This window comes from Carassius gibelio, chromosome B19 (genome assembly GCF_023724105.1).
Source record: "Carassius gibelio isolate Cgi1373 ecotype wild population from Czech Republic chromosome B19, carGib1.2-hapl.c, whole genome shotgun sequence".
Classification (NCBI taxonomy): Eukaryota; Metazoa; Chordata; class Actinopteri; order Cypriniformes; family Cyprinidae; genus Carassius; species Carassius gibelio.
Window position 1 is genome coordinate 21959590 of NC_068414.1, and position 17772 is coordinate 21977361.

At 34.8% G+C, this 17772-nt stretch overlaps 1 protein-coding gene and 1 long non-coding RNA gene across 2 annotated transcripts; one reads left to right on the top strand and one right to left on the bottom strand.

Moving 5' to 3' along the window:
• Positions 1-1732: 1732 nt before the first annotated feature.
• LOC127979383 (progranulin-like) lies at positions 1733-3738 on the bottom strand. Its single transcript, XM_052584803.1, has 5 exons — positions 3572-3738; positions 3308-3490; positions 3074-3211; positions 2037-2166; positions 1733-1887 (listed from the first exon to the last, which is right to left on the bottom strand). Exons 2-5 carry the CDS (start codon positions 3488-3490, stop codon positions 1874-1876), a joined length of 465 nt encoding a protein of 154 aa, XP_052440763.1. The 5' UTR covers positions 3572-3738; the 3' UTR covers positions 1733-1873.
• An 8402-nt stretch (positions 3739-12140) lies between these two features.
• LOC127979399 (uncharacterized) lies at positions 12141-17772 on the top strand. Its single transcript, XR_008158788.1, has 3 exons — positions 12141-12600; positions 17304-17338; positions 17438-17772. It is a non-coding gene; the product is annotated as an uncharacterized LOC127979399 (long non-coding RNA).

The following is a 17772-nucleotide window of genomic DNA, read 5'->3' on the forward strand; positions in this document are numbered from 1 at the left end:
TTTATGTCGTCTTCATCTTATAAATCATATTTATTAAATATTGTTTTACTGTATTTACTTTATTGTTAATATAAAGTTTGTGTATGTTTATTTTGCATGACTTTCTTTTTTATACAGACCTTTTACAGTATTCAGCAGCATAACCTATTCAAATGAGCATTTTTAAGAACTAAAATGTTAATCTTAAAAGCATACAATCTAATGTGGTCATAAATGTATGCTCCTATACAAATAATACATTATGTTCCTCCATTTGTTTGGTTTCTTCATATTCTTTAGTTTATTTTGCTGTGTTTATACTTCACCTGCATGTGGTTAGCAAACTGCTAACAACTTGCTGTAACTTCAACTTAACAACATTCAAGACCCTTCCAAAACACCACTTATACACACATTAAACGCGATCAAGTAAGCAATCGCCACGTGATCCGCCATGACTGACGTAATTGCAGCAAACTACGGGAGCCACAACATGTCCGGCTTCATATCTCCGTTTTCAGCTCCTCCCCACCTGCACGCGGCTACTCTCGCCGACCGGTTGCATCCAGCCGCAGCCGATGTCGAACACACCTGTTACCTTTGGCGTCTGCACAAGTTGGTCTTGTCCTGTCCTGTCCTGTCCTGTCTAGTCGGGGTTAGGTTAGTTTTCTGCTATCACTGCCCGTACGTCTCTGTGCTCACCCCTTTGCACCCCACAGAACCTTACCTGCTGCCCAAAGCCGCGGCCTCCCCGCTCTGCGAGCTCCGATCCCCGGTTCTCCCCTGAGCCCGGTCAAGCCTCCGCCTCGCCAGCCTGCTGGTTGTTCCAGCCACAGAGGTTACCTGTTTTACTTATACCCAGCCTGCGGGTCTGCCTTGGTTCTCATCTTTTGTACTCCTTGTTTGGATTTACCTGTGGCTTTCCTTTGTTTAATTAAAGACTGTCATTTTGCCCTCGCATTTGAGTCCTCTCCCTTCAATATCCATCACAATTAGTACATACATTCACTTTTTGTGAACACAGCTGAATCAGGGGGAAACGAATGGGGAAACAGCATGGCTTATCATTTCAGGTAAAGAGATTATTGTTTAAGGTTTTGAATATGTTTTTTTTTTTTTTTTTACAAAAATGCATTGATTTGCTTCAGGAGGCCTTAATTAACCCCCCGTATCCGAGTGGAGCACTTTGTTATTATGGATGGATGCATTTTATGCACCATGCACCGTATAAATTTTACAATAAAATTTTTTTTCATGCTGATAGAACAAAGCACCACATAATGGAGTACACAGAGCAGAATCAAAAATGTTAACTAATGGGCGGACAATTATTATATCTAACTATTGAGGGGGGTGAGTCTCCCGTTATGTCAATGGTTATTGCCCTGACATGGAAAGAGTGGGGATTTTTTTATTTATCCCAGTGACTTGAATATATTGAATCACCTTCAGGTTTGTTTTAAACTGATTCAGTGACTGTTTTTGTAGATATGTCAGTTGGCGACCAGTGAGAGTGTTGCGTGTGTTAACCAAAAATGTATCACAAACATCAAGTGTTTCATCACATGAGCTCATTCCGCTCTAGTGTTGTTGATATATTGTTATGTTTAATGTGTTCCCTTAAAAGAATCGTTCATAAGATTCATTCAAGAACAAAATATCACATAGCATATGGAATGGATCATAAAAAATTCAAACAAATAATAATAAAAAATAACTCTCAAAACAATTTATTTATTGAATGACAATGAAATTTGACTGTAATTTTTTATTTTGTTTTATGTTGCATTGTTTTCGTTTAAATGTATATTACTGCTTTTTCTCAGCAGTGACATTTGAAAGCCTCTTGCACTTTGACAACCGACAAGCTGCACCCAGGTCATGTGATGTTTACTTACACCACCATCTCTGGAAAACAATGAAATACAACATGATCAAACACAAAACCTCACATTGCATGAGCTTTTATTATTTTTATAGGTTATGTTACAACCTATGTTCATCAACATTTATTTGACTGTCATTATCGGACATGTTTTTTATAAAGTTAGTTTTACCGCTGCAGCATCCCCACTGGCCGGTTGCTGACTTGCAGCAGAACTGCTCAGTTGGGCAGTAGACATTTCCATCACAATGAACCTGCTCAGTCTGGCTCTCCCAATTGAGAGCCTGGTCAAAGGACACGGACTGCAAAAAAAAAAAAAAAGTATTATTATTAATTAAATAATAATAATAATATATAGTTATTTCATTGCAGGGATTACATTAGTAAACACGTAACCAGAAGTTCACCTAATTAGAAAATAACCATTAAAATTTTTACAGTGCAAATAAATATGTTTATATAATATAATATAATATAATGTAACTTTTTATTGAGAATGTGCTACAGAATGTGTTTTGAACCCTCACAATCTCTTCAACTGCTTCAAAAATCACATGCCTTTTTATTGTATACTTTTCATTATTTCATTACTGGGGGAAGTAGTGGCCTAGTGGTTAGAGGTTTTGATTCCTAACCCTAAAGTTGTGGCTTTGAGTCTTTGACCGGCAATACCACTTCTGAGGTGCCCTTGAGTAAGGCACCGGAACCCCACCTGCTGTGTATTCACTGCTCTGTGTTCACTGCTGTGTGTGTGTGTGTGTGTGTGTGTGTGTGCGCGCACTTTGGATGGGTTATATGCAGGGCACGAATTCTGAATATGGGTCACAATACTTGGCTGTATGCCACTTCACTTCACTTCATTATTTGCAGTTTGAAAATATTTAACTATATTCCTACTGCCGGAAATGGTGATTAAAAGTCGCATGACTGTCATGCATATACTTCATTGTGACGCAGTGGTTTTATGTGTCACCCTTATTTACCTCACCTGATCTGGATCATAAACTCATGAGATGAGAGCTCCATAAACTGCACTGAATGTGTCAGATAAGATAGATATACAAAATGTGCAAAGCAATAGGTCCCCAGGACCAGGATTGAAAATGACTGTTTTCACGATAAGTCGCTTAGGTTGCATTACTAGTTGCATATTTTGAATTACTGGTTGCATTACTTTGCCGTCACATGCAGTACACAGTGCTGACTCACCTGAGGTTTCTGGATAGCTTTGGTGGCAGGCTTGGTAGAAGATGGCAGTCTCAACCACCCCCTTAAACAATGGGTCGATGTCGAATCGCAGTGATAACCATGACGACAGCAATGAATTCCGTCTCTACAGCACTGGCCCTGAAAGAGCGGGAAGAATGAGCAAAGGTTAAACTTGAAACCTAACTTAATAGAGTGTAATAAAACAGTTACAGATTTTTACTGTGACTCACTGACCATTGAGAATGGGCAGCAGTACCACACGCCATAAGGACTCCGACAGCACGTTGTTCCATCAGGACATATAGTAGAAGAATCACAGTGAATCACAGAAACAGATTCTGCTGGCTCTGAGAGAGCCATCATCGGCTCATCTGCAGCTACAAGAGCTGCCATGAGTAACATCAACACTGGAACCATCTGAAAACATGAAATTAAAAACAATATATTACTATTATTATATTATATATTAAATATTATTTTGAGAATAAGAACATTTACCTTGCTGGCTGGGACTATATCTTCTCTGTGTGGATTGGTTTGCTGCTGGCTGTCCTGTCCTGTGATGTTCTTACTGTACCTCTTATATTTATACACATGGCTCCACCTACTGTAAAAACAGGAAGTCTTTATGAGTTTGTGAACATGTACAGAAGTCTTTGCATGATCATGATGTAATAGGATATGAAAGAACACAAATGATAGTAATGCAGAACTTTATAGAGGTAGTGAGAAGATCACTTCCTTACACCCAAGACCTATATTTAAAATGTATTTGTTATGAGTAATTTAATGAATTAATCGGTTACAAAATATATTACTGTAATTAAATAACTGTTTGATACATTTCAAAAATGTACTTTATTACTGCGTTTATTCCAGAATTTTCCTGTCATTACTCGAAATGCATTATTTGGTTAGTACTTTGCATTAATTAACACTGGAGAGGGATACTTTTAAACAGTCTCCTGTATTATTGAGAACATGCTACGGAATGTGCTTGTAACTTAAAAAACATGTTTTTCTTAAACAATGATTTAAGAAAAACATTTTTTTTTAAGTTCCAAGCACATTCCGTTGCATCAAAACTCATAAATTTTTATTGTACACTGTTTATTATTGGCAGCTTGAAAATATTCACCTGTTTAATTACTGTTGGAAAATGTGTTTAAGACTGTTTGCACGTACAGTACAGGTATGTAGGTATGTATAAGTATGTAGGTCATTGTAGCATGATAGTTGTATTACTGGTTAGATATTTTGCAATAAACTGTCGTCAAATAGTATTTGATACTGTGATAAGTATGTTTGCAAGATAAGATTCCTGTTCTGATCAAAATGTCCTAGCAAGTAAAGTTTGATCAAAACTTTATTTTGTATTTATGCTAAAGGAGACGAGAAGATTGCATTAAAATGATTTCCAAATTCAACTTTCCCAGCTCCGACACATCATTTGCAAACCGGATATTTTTTAACTGAGATTCCCGTTAACTGATTATGTAACCTTTAGAACATAAACATATATTTCTAAACCACACCAACTGCCTACACTTTCACTTCACTTTTTAAATGTAGATTGTGGTTTTGTTTGTTGTATTTAATCTTTTACTTCTATATGGACATATGATTGTGGCATATTAAACCTTTTGTTTCCATGGTTATTGCGCTGAAGTTGTCAGTCTGTCACGCAACCTCATGTTCAGGGCCTGCAGAGTATAACTCATTTAGTATCAAGTGCAAACTTTATTTCAGATTTTTTTCCTACATTTAATCCAAAGAGGACGAAATCAGAGCTTGAATGAAGTCTCAATCATAGTTATCCCCACTGCACACAGCAAACAGGTTGACTTCAACTTTCATGATTATTTGGTCCTGTAAAGGACTATAATTTATCCCCACATAATATTAAGTTATCTTATAGCCAAGATAATTTTCACTGAAGTCTGTGACACATTTCTATTATGTGGAATGGAAGGCAGACTGTGTAATTGGTCAAGAAGTTTGGGGTCAGTAAGATTTTTTTTTTTTGTATTTTTTTTTTTTTAAATGATAATGAAGTATCTTTTACATACCAATGCTGCATTTATTTTAGCATACAGTAAAAACAGTAGTATTATTATCATTTAAATTTGCTATTTTAATATATTTAAAATGCATGTCTTCAGAAGTCATTATAATATATGCTGATTTTCTGATATCAATGTTGAAAACAGTTATGCTGCTTAGTATTTTTGTAGAAACTGTGATTGATATATATATATATATATATATATATATATATATATATATATATATATATATATATATATATATATATTTTTTTTTTTCTTTCTTTTTTAAAGCATACATTTTTGTAACATTATACATGTCTTCTCTGTCCCTTTATATCAGTTTAAAAGACTTGCTAAAGTATGTCTTTTTCCTTCTTTCTTCTTTCTTTCTTTCTTTCTTTCTCCTTTTTATGTTTGGGAATGAAATATAAACTTTTAGCAGTTTTTTTTCTTTTTCTTCTTCTTTTTTTAAGGATCTGGTTTGTGAAACCACATTATCTTTCTGACTCCATCCATTAAATAAACTGCTCAGTTCAACATTTATACTTTTTCATTTGTATTTTTTATATACAAGTTCCCATGATCATGCAAAATGTAAAACTTCCTCTCAGAATGTACAAGATTTCAACACTGACCCCAGCCGCCTGCCAGAACACTTGGGCTTGTGGGATTTGCTGTAATTAGCACCAGATGGTTCCCAAATGACTTAGCTGCTCTGTTTGTTAGGTTTGTGTGCTATTTTGACTCTCGCATACTTATTATATATTTGTATTATAATTTATATTAAAACATTTTTAAATAGAAGTTATTCCTGTGATGGCAAAGCTGAATTTTTAGCAGTCATTATTCCAGTCTTCAATATCATGATCCTTCAGAAATCACACTAAGATGATGATTTGGTGCTACAGTAACATTTATTATTAAACCTGATTATAACAGTGTTTTTCAACATTGACAATGATAAGTAATGTTTCCTGAGCAGCAATTTTGCATATTATAATTAAATTCCAAGCTGTGAAAATTATCTATCTATATGTAATAGATAGTATTATACATAATACTATTATGACATAAGTAATGTTTTCTGTATAAAAAAAAGTATTTAGTTACCCTTTGAAGTTCACTACAGGTGGTATCTAAATACTTTTTTTCATTTTTAATACAATAGTATGTTAAAAGCCAATTTTAGTTCATATTTACGGTGTCCCAAAATAGCACATTTGAGTAAACTTGGGTGTTCTTAAGATTATCTGAAGAAGTAGCCTACTAAAGAATATTTTTTAGCATATTAAGTACAAAATTAGTATGTGAAAATAAAAGTACATTATGGAATTACACTTTTATTTTAGCCTGGGACGGAGATGTGTATCTCAGAGATAAAGTTTAAAAATGTGTAAAAGTTTTTTTAATGCAAAATCTGTGGCGTGTTACAGAAATCAAGGTTAACTTCTGGTCACATATAGCCTGAACTCTTGGTTGATTAACCTCAAACTTTCTTACTCAGTGCCTGGGAGTAAGTTCAATCAACCTAGAGTATGATCACGGTGAACACAAGACACAAGCACTCCACACTTCTTTTCCTTGTTCTTTTGTTTATTTCTTAGTGCATATCATCACCTAACTGGTTGTGCAATGATATTTAATCAGCTTTTATTACTAAACAGTCTGTGCTTGTTTGACACTATGGCTCTATAAGTTTTCGTTGTTGTTGTTGTTGTTTAGCCAGTTTGCTTGCACTTGAGATGTATTTCAACAATAAAAATACATATGTGATACATTATATAGAAAACATCCATGACAGAAAACGTTTTATTGCAGATCCACGATGTGTGATGTAAAAATACAATAGAAAAATCACAGTAAAATTTAGAATGTTTTTTTTTTTTTTATAATAGTACTTTAAAGAATTTAAGAAATATATTAAGAGGTATGTCCAGAGCATAATTTGTAACGGCTACTTACATATCCTGAAAGTTATCTCTGTTTGAGGAAATGAAAGTTTAAGTTATCTGTTAACTTATCTGTAAACTCACTGAAGTATGTCACAAAACCTGCTGTCTGGTATACCTGTTTTTCTTAACTCATGATGGTTGGGTGGCTTTATTACTGACGTTCATCACCACTGTAACTTTCCTGCTCTGGAACAGGGAAACGTGATTTTTGTTCTGAGGGGGTTATCTGATCTATTTAAAAAATGAGACAAACTACAAAATACAAGACAAAATTAAATATTGTGTCAATAAAATAAAATGATTAACTCCATAAGTATTTGAACAGTAAAGACAAAATGGCTTTTTCCGCTGTGGAGTCAAGACATTTGCAAATAAGATTAAAAGATGAATATGCAACAAAACTACAGAATTTCACATTTTATTATAAGATCTTTCGACACATGTTTTACCAAATAAAAAGGACAGCACTTTTGAGTTCATCCAACTATTTGATGTGAGCATAAGTATTGGAACAGTTGATTTAAGGCAGATGTGAAAGATTAAAAACTAATATTTAGTTACAGATCCCTTGCATGCAATCAGAGTAGTGATGCTTTAAAATGCTTTTACAGCTTTTAATGCAGTCAATTCTAACGGTTGCTTGTTTTGGGGAGTTTCTGTCTTTAGTCTTCTCTTCAGCTGGTGAAATTAATGTTCAGTCTGATTTAAATCTGGAGATTGATTTGGGCAATCTAAGACTTTACATTTCTTTGCCCTGATAACGTCCTTGACTGAACTGGCAGGGAGTCTTGGGTCATTGTGCTGATCCAATATGAAGTGCTTTCTAATGAGTTTGGTGGCATTTTCTTGAATATTGGTAGCCAAGATCATTTTGTACCCTTCCAAATTCATTCTGCTACTGCCATCATACATTAAGTCATCATAAAATGAAGAAGTCCTGTTCTAGAGACAGCCATGCATGCCCATGCTGTGACACCAACTCCACCAAGCTTTACAGATGAGGTTATACATGTTTAAGGTCATTTGCAGTTCCCTTTTTTCTCCACACTTTTGCTTTCCAATCACTTGGATAAAAGTTCATCATAGTCTCAACAGTCCATTAACTCAGTTCCAAAACTCTATACTGGCTCACATTTGTGAAGAATCTATTTTTGGTGCTGATCAGAAGTTTGCGTCTTACTGTGTAGCTTCTGTAATTCTGTGACAAATTCTCCTGTGGACTGTAGATTGACAGAGCATCACCCCAGCTTTCTGGAGGTTGTTGGTGATTTTACAGACATGTATTTTAGGGTTCATTTTCACAGCTTTTATGATTAGTCTGTCATCAACTACTGTTGTTTTTCTCAGCCGATCAGGTCATTGTTGGCTGCTAATGTCTCCGCTAGTTTCCAAACTCTTGATTTCTCCATGCCCTTTGTTTTTCCTATAGTTCTAATTGACTTCCTCTTTTCTTTTAGCATCCAAATTGCTTGCTTTTCTTTAAGGGGCGACTTCCTCCTCTTCGTCCTGTCTTGTGTGTGTCAAAATTGAATGCAAGACTTAAAATGCAGAAGCAATGGACACATAAGACACATTCCCTGCTTTTAATATCTGAAGAATTAATGCAACAGGACACAGCTGAACACTTAGAAAGACCTGTGAGCCAACTGTTGCAATACATATGCTCACATCAGATAGGGAGATGAAACTAAAAGTGCTGATCTTCTTAGCTGGTAAAACATATTTGTGTTGAATCACCCAATAATAAAATGTGACATTCTGTAGTGTTGTCTCATATTCGTCTTTTAATCATATTTACAGATTTCTTGACTCCACAGCAAACAGAACCATTTTGTCTTTACTGTTCCAATACTTATGGAGGGCACTGTATATATATTTAAATGCAGAGATAGTATGTTAAAAGCCAATTTTAGTTACTATTCATGGTGTCCCAAAAATAGCACATCTGAGTACATTTAGGTGTTCTTAAGATTATCTGAAGAAGTACTAAAGAATATTTTTTTTTTGTGTATTAAGTACAAAATTAGTGTACTTTATGGAAGTGCACTTTTTTCAGCCTGGGATGGAGATGTGTTGCTGACATTTATACACCGGCTGATTAAAAAAAGGGTCTCTAATTAAGGTTTATTAGAATTGCAAATAAAAATAGTTAGCAAATAACATTATGCTTACAGCTAATGTTCAGTCTTTTCATGAGGGTACTGATTTGTTTTTTTATTTTTTTTACTGACACTAAGTTTACTACAGAAGTCCTAAGAGGCCACACTTCATTATTATTTTCTTGTGAACTCAATTCAAAGACTGAGGCCTGTTGCACCAAGACAGAATCAGTGGTTACCCCAGTAAGCCTGAGTTTCGTTTATTCAAAATCTGTGGCGTGTTACAGAAATCAAGGTTAACTTCTGGTCACATATAGCCTGAACTCTTGGTTGATTAACCTCAAACTGTCTTACTCAGTGCCTGGGAGTAAGTTCAATCAACCTAGAGTATGATCACAGTGGACACAAGACACAAGCACTCCACACTTCTTTTCCTTGTTCTTTTGTTTATTTCTTAGTGCATATCATCACCTAACTGGTTGTGCAATAAGATTTAATCAGCTTTTATTACTAAACAGTCTGTGCTTGTTTGACACTATGGCTCTATAAGTAAGAAAATATATATGTTTAGCCATTTGTTATAAGGTGAGATGTATTTCTTTAATAAAAATACATATGTGATACATTATATAGACAACATCCATGGCAGAAAACTTTTTATTGAAGATCCACGATGTGTGATGTAAAAATACAATAGATAAATCACAGTAAAATTAAGATTTTTAAGAATTTAAGATAAATATAATGTATTAAGTGGTATGTCCAGAGCATAATTTGGTACGGCTACTTACATATCCTGAAAGTTATCTCTGTTTGCGGAACTGAAAGTTTAAGTTATCTGTTAACTTATCTGTAAACTGAAGTATGTCACAAAACCTGCTGTCTGGTATACCTGTTTTTCTTAACTCATGATGGTGGGCGGCTTTATTACTAGCGTTCATCACCACTGTAACTTTGGTACATGTTTAATCTGCTCTGGAACAGGGAAACGTGATTTAGTTCCATAATTACAGTCTGCACTTTTTTTGTTCTTTAACTCAAACGACTGGAAGTGAAATGTGACCCATGGGTGGGGCACATTGTCACATCTGACAATATCTGGTCTAATTAAAAAATGAGAAAAAACAAAAACAAAATACAAGACAAAATGAAATACTGTGTCAGCTTTTTCTAAATAGCCTAATATAGTTTTGCAGTTTGACACCGAACACACTGCAGCCAGGGCCCCGTGTTTCTGCATGTCTTGTAAATGCTTTTCAATTCATGATATCTTTTACAACATCTTTTAGAGAGTGAGAGTAGCAGAGTTATGTCCCATGCAGAGGCTGTAACAGTTTTGAAAACAAAAAATCAAATCAGCAATGCTGATCTTTTTCAGAGAGAAGGTGTGGTTCCCTAAATATTGGATTGGTTAATATTTTTTTTAATGATATAGTCAAGAAAATGACTATTTTTTACGTCGAGATCACAAGACGATTACACAGAGATAATAAGAAACAAATTTTTTATTATGTGCAAATCAGAAGAAAATTGGCATGATCACAAGAAAACAACTTGTGTGAAGATCAGGATAAAGAAACTCACATGGTCTCTTAGGGCGTGTGTAAGTCTTATGTTCTCTCAGGCCTTTAGATAAACTCGACTAAATCAAAAGCAGAAGTGCCTTCTCTAATATTATTTTATGTCAATGGACACTGAATAGCACTTACAGTAGATTGGAAGATTCTGAGCTAGAAAATTTTTAATTTTGTCTATAAAACACACTCTCAACCACCCAAAAGTTTGGAATCCATTTTACATTAGGATAAAGAAATCTTGTGATATCTTCTATACAATGTTGGTTTTAATCCAGAATAAGTTTATATATAGTATAAAAAGTAGCTATACATATGCAGGACTTGGACACAAACTCCATAAACTCCAGCCTAGTGAAGTTCACAATGTTATAAGCTGCTCAAAATATTAATGAATTTTTAACAAATGATTTACAATAGAATATTTCTGAAATGCTGTACATGAAATGTCAGTTTATACAAGAAAATACGAGACCGAATAAGTCTGTGGATCAACTCTGATAACTTTTGTAATTTTGTAAATATTGCCAGTTAATTGAGATATAAATTTTCTATGTGACAAAGCCGATCAAAATGAGGCCATTAAACAAGAAGAAAATAATAATCAAGATTAGCAAAATTTAGTGCACATTATGTTGAATGGATGATGTTAAGTGGTGTTTTTGAAAGTACACCACACTATACAAAAACTGGTGCAACTAAATGAACACATTTTGTCACGACATAGTTTATCAATTTCAAGGTCCTAATCTATTCCTGTTTGATACAATCTTTTTTAAACAGCAGAGAAAAAAAGTAATGTAACACAGAAACAAATGAGATAGATTGACTTCACTTTCACTTTTAGGCTGTATGTGGACCAGTGCAAGCTCTTTATGGACCCTCTTTTGGTTAATAATTGTCTTGTATTAGTGTGCTTGCACTACTTGACTTTATTCATCCTAATTGATTTCTATCTTTATTCACGTAACCATACTGTCACTGAGGTTTACCAGCTATATTTATTTGCCTGGTTAAACACTTCCTCTTTGCCTACCCTAATTTATGTGGATCAACTTACTATGTTGTGTATTATTTTAACTTCCATATTGATTAAATGGATTTATTAAATTTTGAATAAAAACAAAACAAAACATGGATTTATTGCATTTGGGGGAAAAATAAATAAATCAAATTGTACAATAGTGGTTTTCATTTTGCCACTTTCTTGGTAAAGAAAACACAGTTTTTACTCAGATTAATCAAAATAGATTTTGGAACTTGGACTTAACACCAATAAAAATAAATAAACATGTTCTTTTGTGAACGTACTACAGCAGTGTTGTTTTGCACATATTCCCTGGCAGTACCCATGTTATTCTTCAGTATTATTTAAGTATTATTAATTAATGCAATACAGTATGTAGCATACACTGTAGAAAATAATTTCATTTTTTTTCATACCATTTCTTTGTTTTCGTGTTTTGTTTGTGAAATGTACAAGCTGAATTTACTGAGTGAAACTTTTATCAGATTGTGTGTACACCAGTCAACCTCAAGATGGTGCCACTGAATCACTGTGTATGTCAACTGAGTACAACCGGACGTTCATCTCCTGTACAGTAACAAAGGCTCACATGCTGAGAGAAGTGAGTGTTTGTATCTATATGAGTATGTGTACAGATCACTTTTTTATGCAATGGTTTGCACTCTTTGACACTTGCTTGGATGGCTTGAGGGGTTGAGCATAGGTGCTCTGTGCTGACACTGTGCAGGATGGAAAGACACGGCCTGAGCCAAGACAGGGCTGGAGGGAGGCCACGGTCACACTGCAGAGCCAGTGTCCCGGTCTGAGCCCACCTCAGTGAAGACGAGGTACTGCTAATATTATTTTCTGACAAGAAAGAGACTGTGTGAAAGACATGAAGCTAGCATATGTAGTGTAGATTGGCTGCCAGAGACAATAGTTAAGTGGTCATTATATAAAGACACTGGACCACAGAATGTAGCCAATGACCAACCAGAATAAAGTATTCAAGATAGCCACTAAGACATGCATGACATATCAGTATTATATATATATATATACCTATATTATATACACTATTGTTCAAAATCTTGGGGTCTGTAAGATACATTTTTTTAAGGAAATTAATACTTTTATTCAACAGAAATGTATTATGATAAAAAAAAATGTTACAAAAGGTTTCAGTTTTAAATAAATGCTGTTCTATTCATCAAAGAATCTTAAAAAAAATGAAAATGGTTTACTATCAAATGAATGTAACCTTTGAGAGCATAAAATACTTATTTAAAAAAAAACAACTTAATAATAATTAATTCCTGAAGGTAGAATTTATTTATTTTATTTTAGGATTGGTTGGTTGATATTGGTTATATATTGGTTAGTATTGAATATTAAATCATGCATGCTCATTTCCCTTGTTTTTAAATTTAGATTACTTTTTGCCATCTAACACATATTTAAAGTTGTTTTATAAAAACAATAATATAACAACACTGGAACATAAAAGCATTCATAATTGTCATTATTTTGTTTAAAAAAAATGGTCAAATTGTCAAAATTTTGATTCATACATCATTTGAAACTGAATAAATAAGCTTTCCATTGATTTATGGTTTGTGAGGATATGAACATTTTTGGCAGAGATACAACCATTGGAATCTTGGAAAGATTGTAAATCTGGAATCTGAGGAATGCAAAAAAAAATCATACTGAGAAAATTGCTTTTAAAGTTGTCCAAATGAAGTTCTAAGCTATGCATATTACTAATAAAAAATAAGTTCTGATATATTTATCGTAGGAGATTAACAAAATATCTTCATGGAATATGATCTTTACTTAATATCTCAATTATTATTATTTGTTTTTATTTCTTTGTGCATAAAAGAGAAATCAATCATTTTGACCCATACAATTTATTTTTTGGCTATTGCCACAAATATACCTGTGCTACTTATGGCAGGTTTTGTGGTCCAGGGTCACACATAATCTCTGGGATATACTTTCCATTATAATATTGTGATGCCTAAATTAACTTAAAACATTCTAAATGTTTGATTTGAGTTTTTTTTGTGTTTTATTTTTAATTTATTTAGACAAAATAGTGTAGGTTTCATTAGCTATGATGTCAAAATAATTATCAGCTTATCAGTATCTGCCAGAGTTTAATATCACTGCTTCCCAGGAGTTGTATTTGTGTGTTAAGCTTGCGTTTGAAAAGAAAGTGTCTTGAGCCCATAAATTAGTCTCCAAACTACTTTTTGCATGCAAACTTCCTTCAATGTCTGTTACTTACTACAAAGCACACACAAAGATAACACAGGTCAGTTTTGCAGGTGAGGTGTTGCACGCCACTGCCCTACTCTAGCAATAAGACCCTGTTCTTCCAAAAGAAACACACTGAAGTCCTCCCCTGTCAGACGCCCTCCGCTCTGAGGCCAAAAGCTCCAGCTGCAGACTCTCAGCACTAACTCACACTAGGAGCCAACATCAAGACTTGAGCCCCTACAGTGCCTCACACTTGCAGCTAGGAAAAGGCTCTGCTTCTCTTGATTATCATGCATCCAGGCGATCTGGTTGGCACTTTCAGTGGTCAGTTACCCTCCCCACAACAGCAGGATTTTATCCCACGACATGTGAGACCCTGAGATAATCATTCGGCACGTCTCCTACTGACATTATTGCATATGCGGCCCCGCAACAATGCACTCTAAATGCTGAGGTTCGAGCCATACAGATGTCATACTCTGCTCTAGTTTTCCTCCCACGTTTCTTTGGTAATGCTGTGTTGACTGAAGGTCTGTGGCGTAAGAATGCATGAATGTACTTAGTCATGCCTGAAGCTGCGCATTTTACATTTTCATACTGTAACTCTGTTCTTGAACCCAATCGATAACTAAAATCGAACACTTCTCTGTCCTCCATCCTCCAGTTGTTGGCGTTGTTGAATGCTTCACTTGAATGATGTGCTTATATCACGTTAGAGTTTCTGCTGGCAGTGCAAATGCAACCCTTGGGGAAAATGTAGTTCTTGGGACAGCACCACCTTAGTGACTAGTTCCTATTATGACCCCAGTATGAAATCCCCTATAATTAAGGTAAATATGAAGCGTTAAATTATTTTAAGCTATTTAAATTACATCACTATTGGATTAATTATTTTTAAGTGACTTACTGTTGGATTATTTTCCAGTGCATTATGGGATTGCATTATCTGCTAAGGATCACTTTTCTATCAGCCATTGTTGATGGAGTCTATGATGCCTTTAAAGTTGAAGTTTATCTGGTTTCACTTTAATATAAAAATAGGTAATACATTACAATATATTTCTTAACATTAGTTAAGAATCTTTAAATAAATCTTTGTTAACGTTAATTGATGAAAATACAGTCAATTATCTTTTGTTCATGTTAGTTTACAGTGCATTAACTAATGTTAACAAACACAAATTGGGATTTTTATAATGCATTGTTCATTATTAGTTCATGTTTACTAACTTATGTTAACAAATGAATCTTATTGTCAAGTGTTACAAGAAAATATATAACAAACATGATTAATGTAACAATTTTAAAGAACAAAGGATGCTTTCTTATAGCTTTTGAAGCAAGGACACCACCATCTTGCAATACCACAGCATGTGACATCAAGGGGTTAGTATTCTCCATGGGCCAGTGAAGTAATATAAGCATTTCTTTACTTTTTTAACACATACTTGTTTTGAAATGGAGGAAGATGAACTTGAAAAGACTGTTGAGCCCATAATAAGTGCAACTGTTTATGCATTTGAGTAGATACGGTGAGCAGTATCACCGTTACAGGTGGAAGAAGTCATGAACCTGGTAAGTTTGTGTGCATTTGCTCAAGTAGATGTGAAAGACCCCTCAATTTGGTACTCGAGTACTGTTCGTGCTGTTGCTTTTTGTGTGCATGTGCACAGAAACAATCTTTCACAGTGAATGAGTACCGCGTTAAAATCTCTTTTGTGCTGTCTTGCACTTAAAATACTGAAATGTTTAAACTGACAAGAGTTGAGACAACAGTGAGAATTATAAACGTATTTTATAATGTACAGGTTAGACATGACGTCAACACATTTGTGTGTTCAAAACGAAAAAATAAATAAATAAATAAAAAATAGCTTGTACTACTTCACTGGCCACATGCTGTGCTGCAAAATGGTGGCACCCTTGCTCCAAAATCTATAACAAAATTTCATTTTCCTTTAAAATGGTTAAATTAATCTTATTTGTTAAATGTTATAATTAAATTGGAAATCAGTTTACTGAATAGTGTAAAACGCACTGACTGCTTCACTTCCACTTAAAATGTCACCTAATGAGGAAACATACAGGAATAATGCTGGGACAAAGTTTGTGCAATTGCTTTTTCTGGTTAAAATGAATATCCAATAGCTTTCAGAGAGTAAAGAGAAGACTAAGTACAATAGGAAAGTGAATACAAGAAACCCTGATGCTCAGTATTATCATCTGTAGTAACAGAAGTCAAGACTTTTAATTACAAGAGCCAATCATATTTTGAATAAAGCCTGTTTTTTTTTTTTATTTCTCCTTACAAACTTCCTATATAGCTGCTTGGAGGTGTTACCATATGTCCACAGAGTGAACTGACTTGCATCAAAGTGACTTTGTTTATATTTTGTTTTAGACACTTTTAGACAGTGCCACATTTTAAAAGCGTTTCAGACTGACTTCATTTATAAATACAGCTGAAAAACAACATATACAGTAAGAGAGAGGAAGGGAAACTACAGTCTCTAGACTGAAATCCATTGGGCAATGAGCTTCATATCACTAACACACACACACACACACACACACACACACACACACTATCTATCTATCTATCTATCTATCTATCTATCTATCTATCTATCTATCTATCGGTAGCTTGGCCCCGCCTCCTGCCATCCCATCTAGGGACTCTATTTTATTTAAATGCATACTATGGGAGTAGTATATTATACACAGTATAGATTAATTACTCAAGTATGAATGTGTGTGCACAAGTGATTTATTTTCCTCACATCAAGCACATTTCCTTCATTCTCTGAGTACTTGGCCTCAGCCTGCCCGCCCTGATGACTTGTTGCACAGCTCTGCCTGAAAATGTCTTCACATTCTTTACTTGCTAACGGCTCAGACAGTCAGAACAGTAGTGTCTATGTGTATGAGAGTGAGAGAGATTGCGACGTCTGCACTTCTGCCTCGCCTCTTTAACGCATTCCACTTTTCACTCAGCTATCGCGCCCACACACTCGGCATGTGACTGCCAGTGACAGGAAATCAAGGATGTCAAATCCTGCGCTCTGCTATGCAGCACAGCGCTCTTTCCAAGAAGGCCTTCTCAAAAGCCTGCTGAGCATTACCATGTTGTCTGACCCCGAATTTTTGCCTTTATATTTTCTAGAATTCCTGGATAAAAGTCAGAATAAATGCAGGACTAATTTCCTTGCTTTCAGTTATTGCACCGATCCCTAACTTGCATATCTTTGTAACCTTAAAGAGCCTTAATCATGTTTTTTTTTTACAGTTCCCTAAAGTATTTAGCGCTGACATATGTGGGCAGTAAGTATGTAGAGCTGAGCTTTTTGGAGAGTTTTAAAGTGCCACATTATGACCTCAAATGATGTCATTGTTGTTTGGTCTGCTCTGCTTTCCCTTCAGGGACACAGAGAGAGGAGAAACCTAGAAGATTGGTCAGCTTGACAGCGTGAAGATTGCTTGGCTTTCCTCGTCATGCATTCGATTCCAAATCCCTTTTTGCTTCAGCTAGATCACATAGATTATAGATTTTAGAAAATAACATTTAGAAAACGTATATTGAGCCGACTTTAAATTCTAAACAAATGAGCCATGTTCAAAGCCACTGTGTAGCATGACTTTATATGCCAAGTATAACCTAGTTAGAAACCAAAAAGCTTGGCGGCAAAACGGTTTATGCCAATAAACGTTGATCAAGCAATATAAATGACTTTGCTTTTATATGGCAGCTCATAAAA